This window comes from Taudactylus pleione, unplaced genomic scaffold (assembly GCF_031769625.1).
Source record: "Taudactylus pleione unplaced genomic scaffold, aTauple2 ptg000279l, whole genome shotgun sequence".
Classification (NCBI taxonomy): domain Eukaryota; kingdom Metazoa; phylum Chordata; class Amphibia; order Anura; family Myobatrachidae; genus Taudactylus; species Taudactylus pleione.
Window position 1 is genome coordinate 1,427,640 of NW_028284681.1, and position 21,624 is coordinate 1,449,263.

The window sequence follows — 21,624 nt, forward strand, 5'->3', positions numbered from 1 at the left end:
CAACCAGATTATAGCTATTATCTCCTAGAAGTTGCAAGATAAATAAGTAGAATCAGATTGGTTGCTATGAGCTACATCTCCACTTCTAAAATCCCGCACTTTAGTAAATATACCCCTTTGAATGTCGACATGGTGACTGCATTCTCTGCAGAGCCTGTGCAACTAAATTCCTGGGATACTACCCTGTAGAGCCTGTGCAGCTAGCAAATAATGCACAACAACAGACATCTACTGGCTGTGCTCCGATTCTCTGTACATAACGTCATTGCAGCTGCAGACAGAGTGACTGTTGTGTCCCCGGACATAACTGATGACGCCAGGGTCCTTACCATGATCATTACCCTGGCAGCAGTCACACAGGCCGCTGACTGTATCTATGGTTACAGCGGTCGCGCTCGGATGACATCATCGCGCCGGTGCTCTAAGCGATGTCCGGGATTGTCTCTGAGTATAGACTTTAGCGATGGGTACCAGCAAAGAGTCGGAACTGAAGGCTCAGAGCGGAGGAGAGGAAGATGGAGACCCCGAGGATCGCACCTCCCCGGTCAGTAGTGTGACGGTAATCCTATGTAAGAGGGGTGCACCTAGGCTGTGATGTACATCTGTGTATCTGTATCTGCCTATGGATTAGATAGGGCTGGTGAGTGTAGCACGCAATTATGGATGTGTGTGAATAGCTACTACATGTTAGTTATATTGGACAGAGTACATGTATTAATACTGATAGAGTAATTGGGCATGTTATTAGTTGTGTATACATTGTGGCTTCTGTATATTCTAATGTTAGAGACTTACGGGCTTATTGCTCTTCAAATACTTGCGGCATATCCTCTAAAAACATTAGTTTTCAGGGGGGAAACCAGCAAGTATTAAGTATCGCCCGAATGTATGAAAGAGACTGCAGCAGATATCTCCGGCTGTCCCTCCATTTCCGACAGCATCCCCCATAGGTTTCTATGGGGACTGCAAAACTGTCAGATTTACCAAGCTCCGGAACGTGAAGCATCCAGAGTCTGGTCCCGGAAGATAACTGATGGCGTAAGCCGCTGAAAAATAACTGGGAGAGGCTTCCTCCATAACCCTCCCCGGCAATGGCCGTCGCATGTGCGTGGTCAGCAGACCACACATGCAGTAGCGCTGCAGAGGCACAAAATAGAAGCGAAGTGACCGCTAATACTATCACCATCACTTCACTTCTAACACATTGCAGGGATGGACTCCTTCCAGAGACTCTGGGGGTCATTCAGACCCGGTCACAAGCACCAATGTGCTCGCAATCGGGTCGATGGGCAGCCCTACGAACGCGCAGCGGCCGCACTGCGCATGCGCAAGCCCCGGAGCGGGAGAGAAACTCTCTCGCTCCGGAGCTCGCTACAAAAGGGGCGGCTGTCGATGTTGATCGACAGCTCGCCCCTTTTTGTAGGCGGGCCAGGGGGTGGTTTCCAAAACGGAGGCGCTCCTTAAGGAACACCTACCGTTTTGTGGGCGGCCGCACTGACATCATCAGTGATGTCAGTGGGGAGCTTCCTACTCGATCAGAGCAGAAAGCTCCCTGGGGCTTGCGAGTGCCCAGACCCAACCTTAGGATCTGGTCGCAAGCCCCAATGGTCGCGATGGTGATCACCATCGAGACCATCACCCTGGTCGCCAGCTAAGCTGTGGGTGGTAACCCACAGCTTAGCTTGCGACCAGGAGGCCGCACAAAAAAAAAAGAAGCGCCTGCCCTTATTCAAAGAGAGCGATTGCTTCTTGCAACTGCCCCTGAATGAGGTCCTCTGTCCCTGCATGTGTCTTTTGACACATTCCTGCTAATGTAAATCACGTAATGCCGCGAATATCCCCTTATGCTATATACAGATGTGTATACTTCACTTTACATGTTTAGTTACCAAGTGAATAGTTGTATTCAATCCTGTGTCATTTTAACATAAACCTTTTTTGTGGATGTTTTTTTTCAGAGCCCATGGAATATTATGATTAAGCATCGGCAAGTGCAGCGCAGAGGACGCCGCTCTCATGTGGCAGTCAGGTGAGGGAATACGTTATGTAACGGTTATAAGCACAGGGCTTGTTCTGTATTGATATAAAATATAAATGGACAAGTCTGTAGGTAGTCGCCTTGTTTTTAAATACATTTCTCCAAGACCTCTTGTGATCACTTTTTTTTTGGTGGTTGCAGTTTCAGTGACCCCGCAGTTTCCATGGATCTGCTGCGTGCAGTTCTTCAACCAAGCATTAATGAGGAGATTCAGAATGTCTTTAACAAATACATGAAGGTAATACTCATGAGAGTAGCTATGATGGGTGCAAGGGGTGCCATTGCTGTGGGGCACAGAGACTTGTGGGCACCGAACCCAGCTCCTATAGTTGTCTACCAAGTTCTTGAAATTGCCTGCTAAGAAATTTGGTCTGATCCATTGCCTGGGCCTAAAAAGGGGAACTCGTCAGTGCTGACTCTCACTCTCAGTAAAGCTCCACACTGATATGATCCATCTCCCACACTTCTGCGCTGATCAGTAAGCCCAGCACTGTTGGAGAGTTGCCCTCTTCTTGTTTACAGTCTTTGTGAAGCTGGGGGGTGAGAATTTGGCTCCGAGATTAGGACTGTTCTAGAAAGGGACGGTGTGCTCAAAATGGAATGTTCTGCATTAGAAGTTATCCCCCCTAAGGTAGGAGCTAATGGTCCCTTTGTGGCATAATGTGTACTGGCAGCACTACTATGTGGCATATTGTGAACTGGGGGGAATACAATGTGACATAGGGTAATATGAACTGGTGGCACTGTGTGATATAATGTGAACTAGGGCACTAGTACTGAATGGAGCGTAAAATGAACTAGGGCAATATTATGGGGCATACAATGAAAAACCACTGTGGAGAGAGATGTATCTCATGAAACATTGGGGAGGGCCCCTTCAAAATGTTGCTGTGGGGTCCACAAAGAGGCCCCTAGTAACAGCTGTATGTGTAGTCCTTCAGTTTGGTTTGTTGTGGATCTTTTTGATCCCATAGCTCATAAGGTAGATGCACTCAATCTAATTTGTAATTTTTTTATTTCTGCTATATTTCCACCAAAAATATGTTGTCCTTGGTACTCTGGGTACTCTCAGTCATTGATCTATTCTAGAAATGGCCATTGACACTTTAACAATTGATAGTTGATGGTTTTTAACCTCTAGTGGGAAATTATTGATGGCTAAACCATTGATGTTTCAGGTCTGCACATGCGCATAAAAACAGGGACTGTGGCTGTGCATCGATGGTCTTATCCTTTGGTATAAAACCATCGATGATAACAAACCATCCTTGGCATTGGCCATCCCTACTCTACTTAAGGCATTTACTAAAACAGGATTAATGTTATTACCAAGTCTATAAAGTTAGGTGCACTATCAGAGCTCCTAGGTCTTAAAGCTCACTCTATGAGAGCCATTGTGGCATCCTAGGCCCAGAGGAACTGTGGATATCCTTCCAGACATTATACATTCAAAAACTGAATACAATGCCATCAGCTCAGAACAATGACTGTAAAGTACAGCAGGCAAATTCATTGTTCAGCAATCGTCTCTACCCAGTGTTTTTTTTTGGCTTGGGTAGATTTATTTTGTCTGCTGCCATGGAGAGATGCAGGGTTATGTAAAATCTATACCACTTACCTGGCATTATCCTTGCTTATGCTGTGATATGGTATCACACACAATTCCCTCCTTGTACTATATATCAGATCAGTTAATAAAACTGAGGATTTACAGGGAAGGTCAATGTTGTTGCTGAGATAGGGCCATTACAACTATGTGGTAGGGGGTAGAAACCATTTGGTGGCTGTTACCATGATATATTTTCATTTTTCAGAAGGAGAGAATAAAGTGTTTGTGTTGTATGAATGTTACACTACTGCTTACACAAGGCCTGTGTGTGAAACACAACCATAGTGGTGTGTAAAAGGGCAGGTAGTGTTGAAGGAAGTATTGCACTTGGTAATTCCATTTTAAAATGCGGTTGATATGACGCACCCCAGTAACTAAACAATCTAAATTTGTGTGTCCGTATAATACTTATTTTGTATGGCTGTTATGTCCCTCCTTGTGCTATCTTAGGGCCTGATTCAGAGCCGGACGCTATTTGCGCTCGCTCGTTCAGAAAATAGGGGTGGCTATTCAAATGAACCGTTCGCTCTTTGCGGTCTGTTCACGCCTCTGTCTGAACGAGCGAACAAAACTTGCGGTCGTTTTTTGAAAAAATACGCCCCCTGGCCGCTCGCATCCTACGTCATGTCCGCTATTTATTAGATTAATCGAGTACATCGACCAGGGTATGAACTGCTCGCTATTCTTGTGGTTGGTGTTTGCTACCACAATTTTGCGAGCAGTTCTGACTATAATATACCCAGTGACGTGGTCAATGACGCTGCTGTATTAATTATGCACACCCTTAAAACGCCTGTTTTGACCTTTAAGCACGCCTGCGTTCGGATCTCCACTCCCCGTTTTCAAGCACCTTCCAATGTTACCACCCACATACGCCTCTTTCTGTCACTCAAAATAGCAGGCATTCGCTATTTAGCGAACAAACGATTTTCGGCCGCACTGACTGGTTCGTGCATGCGTATTACGATCCGTACGCATGCGCAGTTGGGCAAACATCGCTCGGAGCGAACAAGCGGCCGCTTACGAGCGGCTCTGAATCAGGCCCTTAACTCATTATTTTCTTATACTAATTCTACTTGTAGTTCTTTCAGAAAGCTGCAGTAAATGTGAGAGAAAACATTGGGGAGCAAGTGGACCCTGAGCAGCTGATACGTGACACCTGTCGCAGTTGCCTGGAACAGGTACAGCATAAAGTAAATGTTGTGGGTGAATTAGCATGGCAATATATTTATCCTCTAATCAGTTCCTTATTCCCTGATACAGGCAAAAGTTCTTTTTACCGATACAGACAAAGCGGTAGTGAAGCCTGCAGTGGAGGTGCCTGTTTTGAAGGTAAGAGAGAGATTTTATTTGCATATATAAATTTATATCTAAAGCTGTGTACACACTAATACGATGGATCGGCCCTCTGGCCGATTCGCCATCCTATCTGACGATTGGCAAGTGCACACACACTTACCAATCATCGGCCCGGTGTGTCGTGCCTGACGTCACAACTGGGCGGGCATTTACATGTGCCCCCACAATACAGCTGTTAATCACCGGCGGCCTCTGCAGCAAGTGTATTAGTGTTTGGCTGACCGTCCGCACACACAGCACGATGTGCCGATTTATATGCAGATATATTGGGCATTGGCTGTGCTGCACAGCCGATGTGACATGTCTGTGAATGGCGTAGTTCACAGACATATCGCTGGTACACACCAGCCGAAGTGCCTACGATATATCGGCCGTTCCATTGAACGGCCAATATGTCGGTCAATGTGTACACAGCATAAGTTTTACAAACAGGGAAAAGGGGGATATTTACAACAAAGAGTTTAAGCATACATGGGGTAGATATAGAGCAATAAGATAATTACTTGATACTATTGTGTGTAGGAGATCTGAGCACCTTGTCCTCTTAGCATACAACCAACCATATACTACTTTCCAGAGCAACAAACCTATTGATTGCTGTGATTGTCATTTTAGGAAAGAGGGGATACAATCCCTTTTAAATAAAGAGTAGACTGTGTGGTAAGAGTTTTGTTCTCATCTATGGCTCTATTACTTTGTCTTGTTTTGTGGCTTAGAGACCAAGACAAGCAGATGATGAATCATCCATACGGAGGAGCCCAGTGCCCAAAAAGGTACACATCTGTGGGAACTGAATATATACCTAAAATCTCCATGAGCATGGTTTATCTAACCCATGTTTTTCTAACAGAGAAAGGGACGCCCCCCTGGACAGAGCTCTTACACGGACCGAAATTCCTTAGGACTTACGTCGTGAGTATACATAATAATCTGATCAGTTGCATTCTAGGAAAGATCTGTATCTGGCTCAATGTAAACTTTCATACACACTGTCTTTGCATTGTACAGTGGCTATTAAAAGTATTTACCCCTTAGCTGTTTGTCATACTTTATTGATTTTTTTTTTTAAATCAAGGATTAAAAATAGATTTATTTGGAGGTTCTATTTGTTAATTTCATGTAACTTTTATTTGATTTTTGCATTTAATTTGAAACATTGAAGCATAGGTTAGATATAAATGTAGGGCCTGATTCAGACCCGCTCGCAAGCAGGTCGATGTTTGCCCCTTGCGCCACGTCTGGCGTTCGCATGCCCGAGCCCCAGCAAGCGACTAAAGTTCAGTCGCTCCGGGATTCGCTACAAGACGAGGCGGCTGTCAATGTTGATTGACAGCTCGCCCCGTTTTGTAGGCGGGCAGGGGGGGTGGTTGAGCAAACGCAGACGTTCCCAAAGGAACGCCTGGCGTTTGTGGGAGGCCCTACTGACATCACTCGTGATGTCAGTAGTGAACTTCCTGCTCTAGTAGCGCAGGAAGTCCACTCGTGCTTGTGGGAGCCGAGACCCTACCACAGGGTCTTATCGCGACCATCTCCAGGCCGCTCGCACAAGCTGTGGGTGGTCACCCACAGCTTTGCGAGCGGGCTGGAGGCGGAAAAAAAACAGAAAAAAATGCCCTGATTCAGAGCGAGCGCGAGCCAGCAGCAAGCGGCTCTGAATCAGGCCCATAGTGCGGATTGCAGAAGGGCTAGGGAACACAACAGAAATGTAAAGCAGATAATTATTGCATTAATTCAAACATACACATAGAGCCAGTGGCTTCCTGGGGGACATTACAATAGCTATTTCATTTTAGGTTTGTAGGAGAAAAGTTTACTAAATATTAGTTTCTCTAATCACCTAAGATTTCTCCCATTAGTCTTCCAAAGACTGAAGCTGGGTACACACTGACAGATATATTGGCTGATCAATTGATTGGCCATTTACCTGGTGCCTGTCGGCCAGTGTATACCAGCGATATGTCTGCGAACGATGTCGTTCACAGACATATGGCATCGGCTGTGCTGCACAGCTAATGGACACATATATCTGTCCATCGGCAAGTGTGTACGGGGGATCAGCCGATCTCCCGTACACATGCTGTGGCGGACACGCGGCTGCCTGGAAGATGATGGTCGTTTAGTGTCTATGAATGACCATCGTCTACATATATATCTTCGCAGTGTGTACCCACCTTTTAGAGTACTGCTAATCACGGCCTTTACTTATTTATTGGAATTTGTCTTTTTTGTTAGTATGTATAAGTAGGTTTTTATTTTCCTATTGATCATGTTGGTTATTGTGAGGTGCCATTCTAAGACAGATAAGGCTGCTTCTTGTTTCCAGTTTGTAGCATTTAACATATGGGTAACAAGATTCTTTTACCAGTATAGCCATACAGTTCCCAGTAATCCTTTAAATACCTACAGCTGAAACACAAACATTCATTCCATAAATGGAGCATCTGGTCCATGTGAGGCTTTACAGCTCCAGCACTTATGAGATGTATTTGGGTGACTATTGTGGAGAAGTTGAGGCATCAAATACCAAAATTTGTTGTTCAGAAATCTTTAGAAATGTTGTGTATTCAATTGAAAATATGATACCATTCCCTTCATTTCAGATGTATTTGAAACTTATTTTCAATTCCACTGTGTGCCTGCTGCTCCTCCAGTTTTGTAGAATAAATGAATAGCTTTTCCAAAGCCATGGGTTTTGAGACTTCATAGACAAGTACTATAATGATGTGGGTGGGTGGGTGTGTGTGTATGAATACATAGTGCCTCATATAGAGTTGATCTTAAAGATGCGGGCAGAATGTAGATCTAAAAATGCATCTGAACATTTTTGTGTTATATGTGTGTACATAAAACCTCACCGCTCTTCCTCAAATGCAAAAGGACTTCAAGTGCAACTCTAAATTCTGGTGTAAGTTTAGGAGTATCAAAGCATATTTTTATGTTGTGCAAATGACTTACGCCCAACTTTAAATCAAGCCTATAGTAACTGTGGATTTTGACTTAACCTGATTCAATGATATGGTGTGCTTCTTTTTTCAGTTTAAAACCAAAGGCTGTAGATCTTATCCGACGTGAAGGCCCAAAGGTATGAGAGTCATTGATTGATAATTCTAATTTGAATATGCTGTGTAGATTGATAGGAGAGACTTCGATATTCTTGGCGGTTAGAGCAGCATTGCAGATATGCTCGGCAGGTGAAATTGAGATTGTTGTACATATGCTGGGCAGGTGGAACTATGCACGTTGCACATATGCTGGGCAGGTGGAACTATGCACGTTGTACATATGCTGGGCAGGTGGAACTATGCACGTTGCACATATGCTGGGCAGGTGGAACTATGCACGTTGTACATATGCTGGGCAGGTGGAACTATGCACGTTGTACATATGCTGGGCAGGTGGAACTATGCACGTTGTACATATGCTGGGCAGGTGGAACTATGCACGTTGTACATATGCTGGGCAGGTGGAACTATGCACGTTGTACATATGCTGGGCAGGTGGAACTATGCACGTTGTACATATGCTGGGCAGGTGGAACTATGCACGTTGCACATATGCTGGGCAGGTGGAACTATGCACGTTGCACATATGCTGGGCAGGTGGAACTATGCACGTTGCACATATGCTGGGCAGGTGGAACTATGCACGTTGTACATATGCTGGGCAGGTGGAACTATGCACGTTGTACATATGCTGGGCAGGTGGAACTATGCACGTTGTACATATGCTGGGCAGGTGGAACTATGCACGTTGTACATATGCTGGGCAGGTGGAACTATGCACGTTGTACATATGCTGGGCAGGTGGAACTATGCACGTTGCACATATGCTGGGCAGGTGGAACTATGCACGTTGTACATATGCTGGGCAGGTGGAACTATGCACGTTGTACATATGCTGGGCAGGTGGAACTATGCACGTTGTACATATGCTGGGCAGGTGGAACTATGCACGTTGTACATATGCTGGGCAGGTGGAACTATGCACGTTGTACATATGCTCGGCAGGTGGAACTATGCACGCTGTACATATGCTAGATGGGTAGAACTATCCACATTATACAAATGCTGGACGAGTGGAACTATGAGAGTTTGAGATATGCTGGACATGTGTGTGTGATAGTTTAGTGTTCATTTAAAATGGAAGCTGGAAGCCATTTTGTTCATAGGTAAAATAAAATTGTGTTAGGATTTCCTCTGAGAACATGTTCTGTGTGAAACGATTATTATTTTGTATTCTTACTCAATTGGGTTTCTCATGTTAGCAATCCATTTCTTATACACCATGTAACTATGTTTTGGCTAAAATAAAAACCGCAGATGTTGAGAACACCTGAGTATATGAGAAATGGAGTATAGTTCAGTGTTTGCCTGTATGCAATAAGATGACATTTAATATGATTGGTTAGATTGAATTAATGAACGAAAATGATTCCTTATAAGGAAGACAAATCTATAATATGTGGACCTGTGTGATAACTAAAGATATGCTGGACAGGTGGAACTGCTAGAGTTAGAGATATTCTGAGTAGGTGGAACTGCTGTGAGCATTGTAAATATACTTGGCAGGCGGAGTATTATTTTTTACTGATATGTCAGTGAATAAGTATGAACAAAAAAACGTTTGGTAGACGTGTCACACTGATGTGTCGCATAACTAATTTTGAACATGTTTCTTGAAGCTACATTTAGCTGTTAATTGTGAATAAATATAACGTGTTGCGCTCTGGGTGTTCTTAAAGTTATCTGATGATTTAACTATGTGCAGTATTTTGGATTATTTAATGTGTGTAAAGGTGTTACAGTCTCATATATATCCACAAATTATCCGCATAAAGGACCTCATTCAGAGGCGCTCGCAAAATGCGAACGCTCGCTCTGAATGAGGGAGGCCGCAATTATTTTCTGGCCCAGCCTCCTGACCACCCACAGCTTTAGCGAGCGGCCATGTTGATGGTCGCGATGGTCAAGACCATCGGGACCTGCTACGAGACCCTTATGGTAGGGTCTCGTCTGCCGCAAGTCCCAATGAGCTTTCGACTCTATTAGAGCTGGAAGCTCACCACTGACCTCACGAGTGAGGTCAGTGGGGCTGCTCCCAAACGGCAGGCGTTCCGTCTGGAACGCCTCCGTTTGGCAAGCCACGCCCCGCCTACAAAACGGTGCAAGCTGTCGATCACCATCGACAGCCGCCCCTTTTGTAGTAAGCCACGGAGCGAGAGAATTTCTCTCTCGCTCCGGGGCTTGCGCACGCGCAGTGCCTCTACATTGACCCGCTTGTGAGCGCATCAGCGCTTGCGAACGGGTCTGAATGAGACCCAAAGTCCAGAAATTAGCTGTAGTAGAAAATGAGTCCTTAAATATTCTCAAATATCTGTAGGTAGGGTGTTCATATAAATCCCAGACTGATGTAACTTTTGTGTTTGGTTGACGAGGTCTGTTGAATGGGTGTTCTTATTAAGTCTCGGCCCTCTTCACCTTTCCACTCCACCTCAAATGTAATAATATGCACAGTATCAGGAACTTATAAGGACACTATTGATGCAGTTTATGTAAGTGAAAATGTACTTACATGAAAAGTGTGATATTCCTCCTGTTAGTCCTCTCAGTCACGGTGGTTCAGGTGGTGGTGTGTGGGTTTACAGACTATATCACAATGTAAAGTGGTATATTACTATATAAACCGAATGTACACCAGTGTTTTTAATACAACACATTTATTGGTACAATAGATTAGTCAATAGCTCACAGAGTCCCAAATTACTGGTTGAAAAAGTGGTCCATAAAAAGTCTCTATTCAGAGTATATGGAGCTATACTATATGGACAAAAGTATTCAGACGCCTGACCATTACACCAACAGGGACTGTAATAACATTGTATTCAAATACATATACTTTAATATGAAGTTGGTACCCCTTTTGCAGCTATAACAGCTTCCACTCTTCTTGGGAGGCTTTTCACAAGATTTTGGAGGGTTTCTGTGAGAATTTGTGCCTATTCATTCTGTAGAGCATTTATGAGGTCAGGCACTGATGTTGGACGAGAAGGCCTGGCTCACAATCTCCGTTCCAGTTTATCCCAAAGGTGCTCTATGGCAGAGGTTCTCAAACACGGTCCACAGGACCCCACACAGCTCACGTTTTCCAGGTCACCCAGCAGGTGCACAGGTGTAGTCATTACTTACTGATACATTTTAAAAGATCCACAGGTGGAGCTAATTATTTCACTTTTGATTCTGTGAGGAGACCTGGAAAACATGCACTGTTGGGGGTATTGAGGAGAGAGTTTGAGAACCTGTGCTCTATGACATTGAGGTCAGGGCTCTGTGCGGGCGTGTCTAGTTCTTCCACGCTGAACTCATCAAACCATGTATTTATAGTCCTTGCTTTGTGCACTGGGGCACAGTCATATTGGAATAGAAAAGGGCCTTCCCCAAACTGTTGCCACAAAGTTGGAAGCATAACATTGTCCAAAATGTCTTGGTATGCTAAAGCATTCAGATTGCCCTTCACTGGATATAAGGAGCCTAGCCCAAACCCTGAAAAAACAGCCCCATACCAATATCCCTCCTCCACCAAACCACAGTTGGCACAATGTAGTCAGGCAGGTAACGTTCTCCCGGCATTCGCCAAACCCAGGCTTGCCCATCTGACTGCCAAACAGAAATGCGTGATTAGTCACTCCACAGAACACGTTTCCACTGCTCCACATCCAGTGTCGGTGTGCTTTACACCACTCCATCCGACGCTTGGCATTGGATTTGGCGATGTTAGGCTTGCATGCAGCTGCTTGGCCATGGAAACCTATTCCATTAAGCTCCGCCGCACTGTTTTTGTGCTTACATTAATGCCAGTGGAGGTTTGGAACTCTTCAGCTATGGCATCAGCAGAGCATTTATGACTTTTACGCACCATGCGCCTTAGCAGTTGATGACCCCATTCTGTGATTTTACGTGGTCTTCCGCTTAGTAGCTGAGTTGCTGTTGTTCCTAAACGCTTCCACTTTCTAAAATTATCACTTTCAGGTGACCGTGGAATATTCAGCAGGGATGAAATTTCATAAACCGTCTTATTGCAAAGGTGGCATCCTATCACAGTACGACTCTTGAAGTCACTGAGCTATGACCCATTTTGTATCATAATTGTTTGTAAATGGAGACTCCATGGCTAGGTGCTTGATTTTATACACCTGCGGCAACGGGTCTGAATAAAACACCTTAATTCAATAATTGACAGGTGTGGCCAAATGCTTTTGTCCATATAGTGTATCTCTTCCTCTTAATAAAGTCCAGCACAAAAATGTTCCATGATGCAAGTAGGTAAGGGGCGTGTACCAACGCGTTTTATCCAAAAACCGGACTTTTTCAAGGGCTAGGGTTCATTGTGGTAAACCACACAATGATTTGATGATCACTTTATTTTTTTTGTATAGTGGGACCCATCTAGACTAAATGACACAACCACATTTGCTCTGGGATCACGAGCTAACAAGTAAGTGGAAATTATCTCTCTGTCCAAAGTTAAGCTTATAGAATGTTTATCAATTTTACTCTTTTATTTGTCTTTAGAGCTTTAGGAATGGGAGGGACAAGGGGACGGATTTATATCAAACACCCAGATCTGTTTAAGGTATGTTAGATTTCTCCTGTAGCTGCTGGTACACCCAGTCTAGGAGAGAATATTTTGTGTGCATTTATGGTAACTGCTAGTGATTTTTATGTATGTTCTGCCAGACACCCTATTGTAGTTTCCTGATCTGTATGTACTAATTTGGCCCTTCGCACCACAGATCTGTATTTTCAAACCCTTCCAGGTATTCTTAGAAAATGGCACCAAGCTAAATATTCAAAACAAGTATCTTAGGTTAGACAGTGTATCAGAAAATCGTGAATACTGTCTTTTCTTCTGTCTTTGTATGTACCAAATAGGGCTCTACCATTAATATTGCTTTATTTACTGTAAAATATGCAATAGGAGGATCACTTCAAGTAATGATCTGTTCAATTTGCAGTATGCAGCTGATGCCCAGGACAAACAGTGGCTGACAGAACAGCAGCATATGAAAGCCACTGGTGGCAAAATGGTATGTTTTATTTGATTTTTTTTTTTTTTTATTGCCAAATGTATCCAGGTTTGGATTGTTTCTTCTGCCCAAAATGGTAAATAGACAGAACTGATCCCAGATGCCCAGAAAGCCAGGATTTAGGAATGACATAATCACAGTTAAATACTTCACTATAGTGTAATACGGATAGATAGCCAGTAGACACCTAAAGCTTGGTACACATTTATGCAATTATCAGGCTGATTGGGCCAATAATTGCATAGGCGTGTATGCAGGAGTGTTAACCAATAAATGGCTTCAAAAGCGTCTGAAATGGTCTGATTGGGAGGTCGCTTCTTATGAGCTGCTTAATAATTAAGATATCTGACCTCCCGATGCCAGTGTAGGACGTACACACTAGGCTAAAAATAGTACGGGGTGCACACTGATCAGATAATCGCTCCGAGGATGGGAACGTTTATTTGATCTGCAGAGTGATCTGCACAGTTTGTACCCAGGTTAAGAACCATATACCACCCCATCAGTAATAGAAGAATAAATAAACAAATAGTAAGTTGCTAAGGTGCTATCCAATGAAGACACACAGATTCAAGCAAACATGTTTAATATAAATGGAGAGGTTCTTTTACCCAATATAATGGAAATGGCTGTAATGAGGCAATTACAGAATTCACACTATGGGGGAGATGTGTCATCAGTTCATAAGAGGCGAAGCAGAAAGAGCTTTGCGGCCCAATAAGTGCCCTAATAATACATCTCCCCCTATGGACATTGGAGTAATCAATGACCATAGAAATAATGGGAAACATCCCCCGCATTAGTCATGTATTCAGAAGACTGCAGCTTAAATCAGCATGTATAACTAATTAATGAAGTGAAGGGGGATTCTTGTCTGCTTGATGGATGTAGAGTACCCTCTCCAGTATATTACTATTAATATAAAAATTAACAATAGAGTATTGCTTCAAATAGTGGATAAAGAAAATTACAAAGTTTATATATGCGTGCTATTCTTAATACCTCCTCCACAAGCTATCCTACACAATTACATCTCCACTAATACAGTCCACACACAACTTTACTTGTTGTCGTCTTCCTTCACAACCTCCTGACCCTTGGCCAACATAGCTGTGTAACTGGATCATACAGCCTACCAAGAACCTCTGCAATCTGGCTGGACTTTTATGCAGTAGGTAGCACCTATCCTTGTGTATCAATGCCTATTTCCCTATAGATTGTAAGCTTGCGAGCAGGGCCCTCTTACCTCTATGTCTGCCTGTTACTACCCAGTCTTGTTTTATTAGTGTTTATTCCAATTATAAAGCGCAACGGAATATGCTGGCTCTATATAAGTAACTGTAGATAAAATAATAAGAAAACCTTATATATGAATTATGGGTCATATATGGTACCATGATGATCGTGGCATGTTTTAAAAAGTCTTCCGACACTAAAACGGCTGTTGGTAGATTCATGCGTCATATCTTGAACTAAGAAGTTCTGGTTATCGGCTACTAGGCTGCAATATTTGATGGCGGTTCCAAAGTCTTCATTCTATAGTATCAAGTCTTTACTCGCCAACTGTTGGTGGGTATAATGGCGGAGTGGAGGTCTGCTACAAATAGACATTCCATTATTTCTCCCAATAGTGCACAAGGATGGTCTCCCTATCCATTCCGTATAAACACTGTAATTATGACCGTTTTATTTATCCTCCTTTTGATGTAATGCACTATTGTTACTTTCTATATTTATTGCATATATTGGAGAGTATATTTCACATTCATCAAGAAGACACTGACCCCTCTTCACTATGATTTATTATTTCTACACTCTGATTTAAGCTGCAATCTTGTGAGTACATTATTGATGGGAGGAATTAAGAATGATTGTAGGATTTAGAGCAGTTTATTTTATGAGGCGATAAACTGGAGAAGTGATCGCAGTATGCTTCAACCTTGTTCTTTTAATGTTCTGATTATTTGAATACTCCTTTTTATTTAGCATGCATTCAGAATATTGACCCTTTTTCTGCATGTGACATAGGTGTATCTCCTTTTGGACCAAGATATCTTGGACTTGGCAGCCACAGATGAATACAGGTATAGAAACAACTATCTGTTATTTATCTGACGTCTTTTATTTGAACCAACACTGTAAATAATAAAAGACGTGGTTTAGTATACTGTATTGCTAAGATGCTCTTGTTTTTGTTTCTCTTTCTCTCTCGTGTGTGTGTGTGTGTCTGTGTGTGTGTGTGTATATATATATATATATATATATATATATATGTGTGTGTGTGTTCCTTCTAGCTCCGGCGGGAGGCAGGGCGCCGGAGCTAGAGAGGGCATGCCCGCGCGCACCGAAGGGGGCGCGGTCATCGGAAAGGGGGGCGTGTCTATAAGACGCGTCCCCTTTTCGTCACTCTTGGGGGCGTGCCCGGCCCTTACGGACACGCCGGGCAGCCCCCAAGCCCTGCAGACAGGGAGAATAGATGCCGGGCGCATGCGCCCGGCGTCTATTCTCCGGCGGTGACCGGGTCACCGCATGTTTCTCCACCCGCGGGACACTGCGTCCCGCGGGTGAGAACGGCTCCCGCAGGCTGTGAGGGCAGGGCGCTTTTTGCCCTCCTCCTGGAGGGCAGGGTGTTTTTTGCCCTCCAGAAGGAGGGCAGGGCACCGCGCCCCGCTAAAACAGCCTAGCGGGAACGCTATATATATATATATATATATATATATATATATATATATATTTGTGCCAAAAGCCATGGGATAGCAGTATGAAAGGTAATGGTAGGTGGCGCCACCGTACTGTGTCGTTTTGAAAATTGCCAGACCTGCACCAGTTGTAATCTGACATCTTGTGGGTCAGTTTGAATACCAGCTAGGCTGCTCATGGCAAGGAGACAGGAATTATCGGCGTTCGAATGGGGCATGGTAGCCCGATGGATGGGATATTCCATTTACAATGTTGTGCAGATGTTCAACATTCCTCGATCAACAGTGTCATGTGTGTACCGGGAATACCTCATGGAAGGCATGGACAGCGCAGTGGCTGACCACGGGTGTTTAATGATTGTGACTTGCTGCATCTGGCCAGAATTGTCCCTGGTAACAGACATGTGACACTGGCTCAAATCACATCCACATTCAATGCAGGAGATACCAGACGTATATACACAGCAGGTCAATGAAGCGTTCTTTAGTTTCCATGGGATATGGAAGCAGAAGACACACCAGAGTGCCTCTGTTAACACTACGACACCGGACACAGCGCCTCACCTGGGCTCTTGACGTCGCTAATTGGACCCTGGAGGACTGGCTAGATGTGGTATGGTTCGATGAGTCATGGTTCCAGTTGTTTCTGTCTGATGGTAAAGTACAGGCGTGACACAGACCCTATGAGGCCATGGACCCCAATTGTAAACAAGGCACCGTGCAGGCTGGTGGTGGTTCCATAATGGTGTGGGGTGTGTTCACGTGGCACGGGAACTGGTCTGCCTGCACACATCATTGGCTGGTAACTGCTACATTGCATTTCTTGATGACCATTTACAGCCCTTCATTGACTTCATGCACCCCCACAATGGTGGAATATACCATCAATCACAATTTGTGCAGAATTGGTTTGAGGAGCATTCAGGAGAGTCACAACAAATTGTGTGGCCACTACATCAAGCGTTAATGGGACGTAGTGGAGATGTCCATTCGCTCCCAAGATCCTGCACCTACAAATATCAGGGAGCTATGTGAAGCTATACAGACAGCATGGGTCAATGGACCTTATTCAGAGTATGTCGCGAGCGGTGATGCGCTCGCTACCGACTCGATGGTTAGTGGTGCGCAGCGGCCACACTGAGCGTGCGCAAGCCCCGGAGCGACAGAGAAACTCTATCGCTCCGGAGCTCGCTACCAAAGGGGCGGCTGTCGATGTTGATTGACAGCTCGCCCCGTTTGGTAGGCGGGCCGGGGGGGTGGTTTCCAAAACGGAGGCGTTCCTTAACGAACGCCTACCGTTTTGTGGGCGCCCGCACTGACATCATCAGTGATGTCAGTGGGGAGCTTCCTGCTCCATCAGAGCAGAAAGCTCCCTGGGGCTTACGAGTGCCCAGACCCAACCTTAGGGTCTGGTCGTAAGCCCGGATGGTCGTGATCACCATCGCGACCATCAACCTGGTCCGTCCTTAAGCTGTGGGTGGTAACCCACAGCTTAATTAACGACCAGGAGGCCGCACTTCAAAAATGAAGCGGCCGCCCTCATTCAGAGAGAGCGATCGCTTCTTGCAACCGCCTCTGAATGAGGGCCAATATCTCTCCAGAGTTCGATTTTGCACTTCTGGAATCGATGCCACATCGAGTTGCTGCACTTCGCCGGGCTAGAGGGTGTCCTACACAATACTAGGCATCTATCCCATGACTTTTGGCACGTCAGTGTGTGTATATATAGAAAGCGAGAGAGAGAATGTGTATATGATGTATTATGTGTACATTACTTCCATTGTGAACTAATGACATTGATGCATATCAATTCCAAAGTTTGACAATATGATCAGATTAGTGAGTGAAATATTAAAATAAAGAAACCGATTGTGAAAGAAAAGAAAGCATTTTCAGTGTTATTAAAACTAAGGTATTATTTTCTTTCGCAATCTATTTTAATATTCTGCCCACTAATCTGATTATATTCCAATCTATGGAATTAATGTACAAATGTAATGCTTACTAAATAAAATATAAATGTTTTAACTCCTAATGAACATGTGTGCGCTATTGAAAATAACTCACTGCTCCCTTTTTGTGATATGTACTTTTATGAGTTCCATGAGTGGTACTCCATGAGTATATAATAATAATCCTCAACAAGAGGTATCCAGCATATACCATCATAAAGGTTCAGGTCAGCCCTTTTCATATAATTTATCTGTTTTGACAAATTAACTATCGTGCCAGGGGTTAATTGATTTGCTTGTGTTACATGCGGTCACATTATTACTGCACCTCAGGTTAATCCTTTGGGGCACAATTTACTATGCAACACTTTTCAAAGCCTCCATGTCTTAGTCAGTTTCAACTGCTAGATTTAAAGGGGCAATTATATACGATGCAAAACACACCTGTTTTGTACTGAATATAATTGCCCCTTTAAATCCAGCACCAAAGACAAGGCGGCATTGAAAATTGCTCCATAGCATATTTAGCTATTAGATAATGTTAATGCTTTTGGGAGACTTCTCTCCTTTCTTTAAATGATTGTGTCATGTAAATTTTAACCGACCTGCAGTTTTGACAAGTCTAACATTAATTGTGCAGTCTGAGTAAAGAATGTTGTGAAGTTATTAATACATCTACCACTGTTTACAAAAACCAGCTATAAATCTGTACCGTTTGTGTCATAAATTCCTCTGTCACAGGAGCATCTGCCAAGACCAATGTTTATAAAGCTTTTGAGCTCATTTGACTATTCAGAGCCAATGTATGGAAAGCTGGCAGTTTGATTTGTCACAAGGAGTTTGCTAGCAGAATATATAGTGAGCTCTTGCCACTACATAGACTGGTCACACTCTCTTTACCACTCAGGAACATTCAGAACTACCCATAACTTACACATACACCATGCAGACATGTAAAAAGGTGGATTTATAAGAAACGACTATATAGCTGTACAACACAGTAAATGTGGACACATTTTCATTATCTGCTGTCTCTTGTCATGTGTAGTTGTAACACTTTATATAATCTAAAATTCTGCTTTTAAGCACCCAGAATACTTGGATCTGCTCCTGTTTTCCCATTCTCTGTACCTTTTGCTCTTGTACCTTGTTTCTAACAGATTGTTTTTCTACAGAGACTCATTGGAGTTGAAGCTGGATGAACTGAAGCCATTTACTGCCCCACTATGGATGATTGAGAAGATGAAAAAGTACATGGATCTGATGCGTACAGAACAAGAGTAGTTAGCACACTTTGCATTAACACAATCTATCCATTGGACTATCCTTTTGAAATGCTGAAGAAGCAGCCTGATTTGCCCTAAATAATATCAAACCTGTATCACAAACCTATTTCCACCAAAGAGATAAAACATGTGGAATACTCTGCAATATACAACAAAAACCTGATAGGTGAGATGCAGGATTATTACAAAGTTGATCTCCCATAACTGAATTATGACCAAGAGCAGAATGGTGGAATAGGCTGCATCTGAGCACCATGTTGGCGCCTTTTATTGGTCTTTTCATGGAGCTGATTCAGTCCGATAGTATGAAGTCCAGATTATATTGGCGATGGTAACTAGAATGTCATTGTCCTGAATAGGTGCCAAAATGAGTGCTGAGGGCAAAGGCACCATATAGCTTAATTGGGTGAAATCATGCATCAAGTTGTCCATTGTGAGGACCTATAGAATCATGTACCCCAACAGCACAGAGGAGGGGATCCCTGGAGAGCCAATGTAGTTGGTAGGGATTATTAGTTTGTTTATTGCAGTTTCCACTAATTGGAATCAGCCTTTGTTGTAAACCAGTAAAATCAAATGACCATATTACTTATTAGGCAGGCTGAAGATGTATAAAAAGACTTCTCTATAAGGAGGTACAAAAATAAATCCAATTAACTCATTTATAAGGCGTGCCATATGCTAAAACAAAATCTGTAAATACTTTATATGTGCCAGTGTTAGTGAAGGGGTGCTAGAATTGTGTAATCCCTATTGTGAAATAACTATGGATGACATTGTAACCTGGTTATGTTTCTAAATTTGCCACTCATTTTTGTTTATATAGGACAGATTATTAAAGGTCTTGGTAGTTTTACACCTACCTGTATCTGAGTCATTTTATACACCTTAAAATATTTTGGCTACTGAATAACCATAAACCTCCCACTAGATGGAATGGTAACATTGTATTGCTTTCCTAGATGTCCTATTATTGCATTATAGTCATTACAAATATACTGGAAACCTTTTTTTTCTCTAAAGGTGCCCATACATGGAGGCATATACAATTGGGGCGCAAGGTTTAGTGAGGAAAAACCTTGCGCCCAATTTAGGAATACCGTGGGTATGCGCGCTCCCAATACCTGCGGTATTCAATTAAAAAAATAGTGGTTGCGGGGTTTTCAGCTCTGAAAACCCAGCGCCGCGTAAAAAAAAATAAAAACCTTCACCTACCTGGCCAGGGGTCTCTGGTGGTCTCTGGTGGTCTTCTTACTGGAGAGGGGACTGCTGGGAGTCCAGGGGGCTCCTGGGGCTGGTGGAAGGGGCAAGGGCTGCTGGGAGATGTAGTTCTCCCAGCTCCCATTCCGCGGGGCCACACATACACCGGGGATCACGCACACTCACGCACGCACACATACAGTCACTCGTACACACTTACAAGCATCACACACACACTACATGCTCACCCTGCTGCAGAATAGCCTGCTCCCGACGCTGGATGAAGAAGACAGCACTTCGGAAGGTGAGTAATTAAGGACTAATGAAGCTAATTGGAAACTTCCAATTGCTTAATTAGTCCTAAGGGGGGTGGCGCCGGGGTGCCAGAGCAAGTCTCACTGATTTTTCCTAAAATTAACGATTTTAGGAAAAATCACACTTGCCCTGGAGGTGTGAGAATAAAAACCTCCCTGGGTGCAAAAAAAAAAAAAACACGCACCGAATATCTATCTGTATAGCAAAAAACCCGCACCTGCAGGAAAAACCTTGCAGGTGCGGGTTTTTTGCTATTGTCGCACCCAATTGAATATGCCCCATGGTGCGATATGCACCTTGCTATGCGACTTGCGATCCAACGACCGACATATTGGGCGGTCCCTACACACTGAGCGATCGAGTGGCCGACAGCTCGATATATCGGCACCTCCTCCCCCACCCACATAGCTCTGCATGGGATCGTACATCGCATCCCCAGATCACGTGAACATACAGTAAGATCTGGAGATGCGATGTACGACCCCACGGAAGCGCGCACTGGCCGATATCATGCCCACACATGGTGCGATATCGTACCAATCCGTCGGATCGGCTGCTATATCGCACTGTGTATGGGCACCTTTAGTTTCTTTTTCAGCACCACATACATTGTCTGTGGGAGTGAGGGCTCCTTAAACCAATGAGTACATTAGTCCTTGTGAGAGCCTGAACTTCATTTATGGATTGCTCACTAACAAATGTAATATCAGAAGAGTTACATTACACAGAAGAGATTATTTTAGCTAGAGAATTGTTACAGAAGTAATTACACCAATATTTGGACTGTCAGCAGGGACTTCAGGGGGTCTTTGGTGGGACAAACGCACTGGTACTATTGTGCCATGTTAGGGATCGCAGAGTATAAGTGTTCTTTCAGCAAGTCCATTCCTGGCACAACACTGTCTGTTATTCTCTGCAGGAATAATACAATTGTAAGCATCTTTTTCTTTCTATGGATGGTTATAATACATTTTTTTTTTATTAAATCTGAATTTTAATTTACTATAATTTACTACATTCCCTTCTGATTTTGCTAATTCAAGAAAGACAAATAATATCAAAATAGTTGGGGCAGCAATAATA

General features: G+C 43.6%; 1 protein-coding gene across 1 annotated transcript; it reads left to right on the top strand.

Annotated features, from left to right (window-relative positions):
* Positions 1 to 341: 341 nt before the first annotated feature.
* DNTTIP1 (deoxynucleotidyltransferase terminal interacting protein 1) lies at positions 342 to 19,882 on the top strand. Its single transcript, XM_088481906.1, has 13 exons — positions 342 to 544; positions 1,959 to 2,029; positions 2,180 to 2,276; positions 4,730 to 4,828; positions 4,911 to 4,979; positions 5,723 to 5,779; positions 5,857 to 5,918; positions 8,043 to 8,088; positions 12,439 to 12,497; positions 12,575 to 12,635; positions 13,018 to 13,089; positions 15,118 to 15,173; positions 18,916 to 19,882. The coding sequence occupies exons 1-13, from the start codon at positions 464 to 466 to the stop codon at positions 19,022 to 19,024; spliced, it is 939 nt and encodes a 312-aa protein (XP_088338032.1). The 5' UTR covers positions 342 to 463; the 3' UTR covers positions 19,025 to 19,882.
* The last annotated feature ends 1,742 nt before the right edge of the window (positions 19,883 to 21,624 follow it).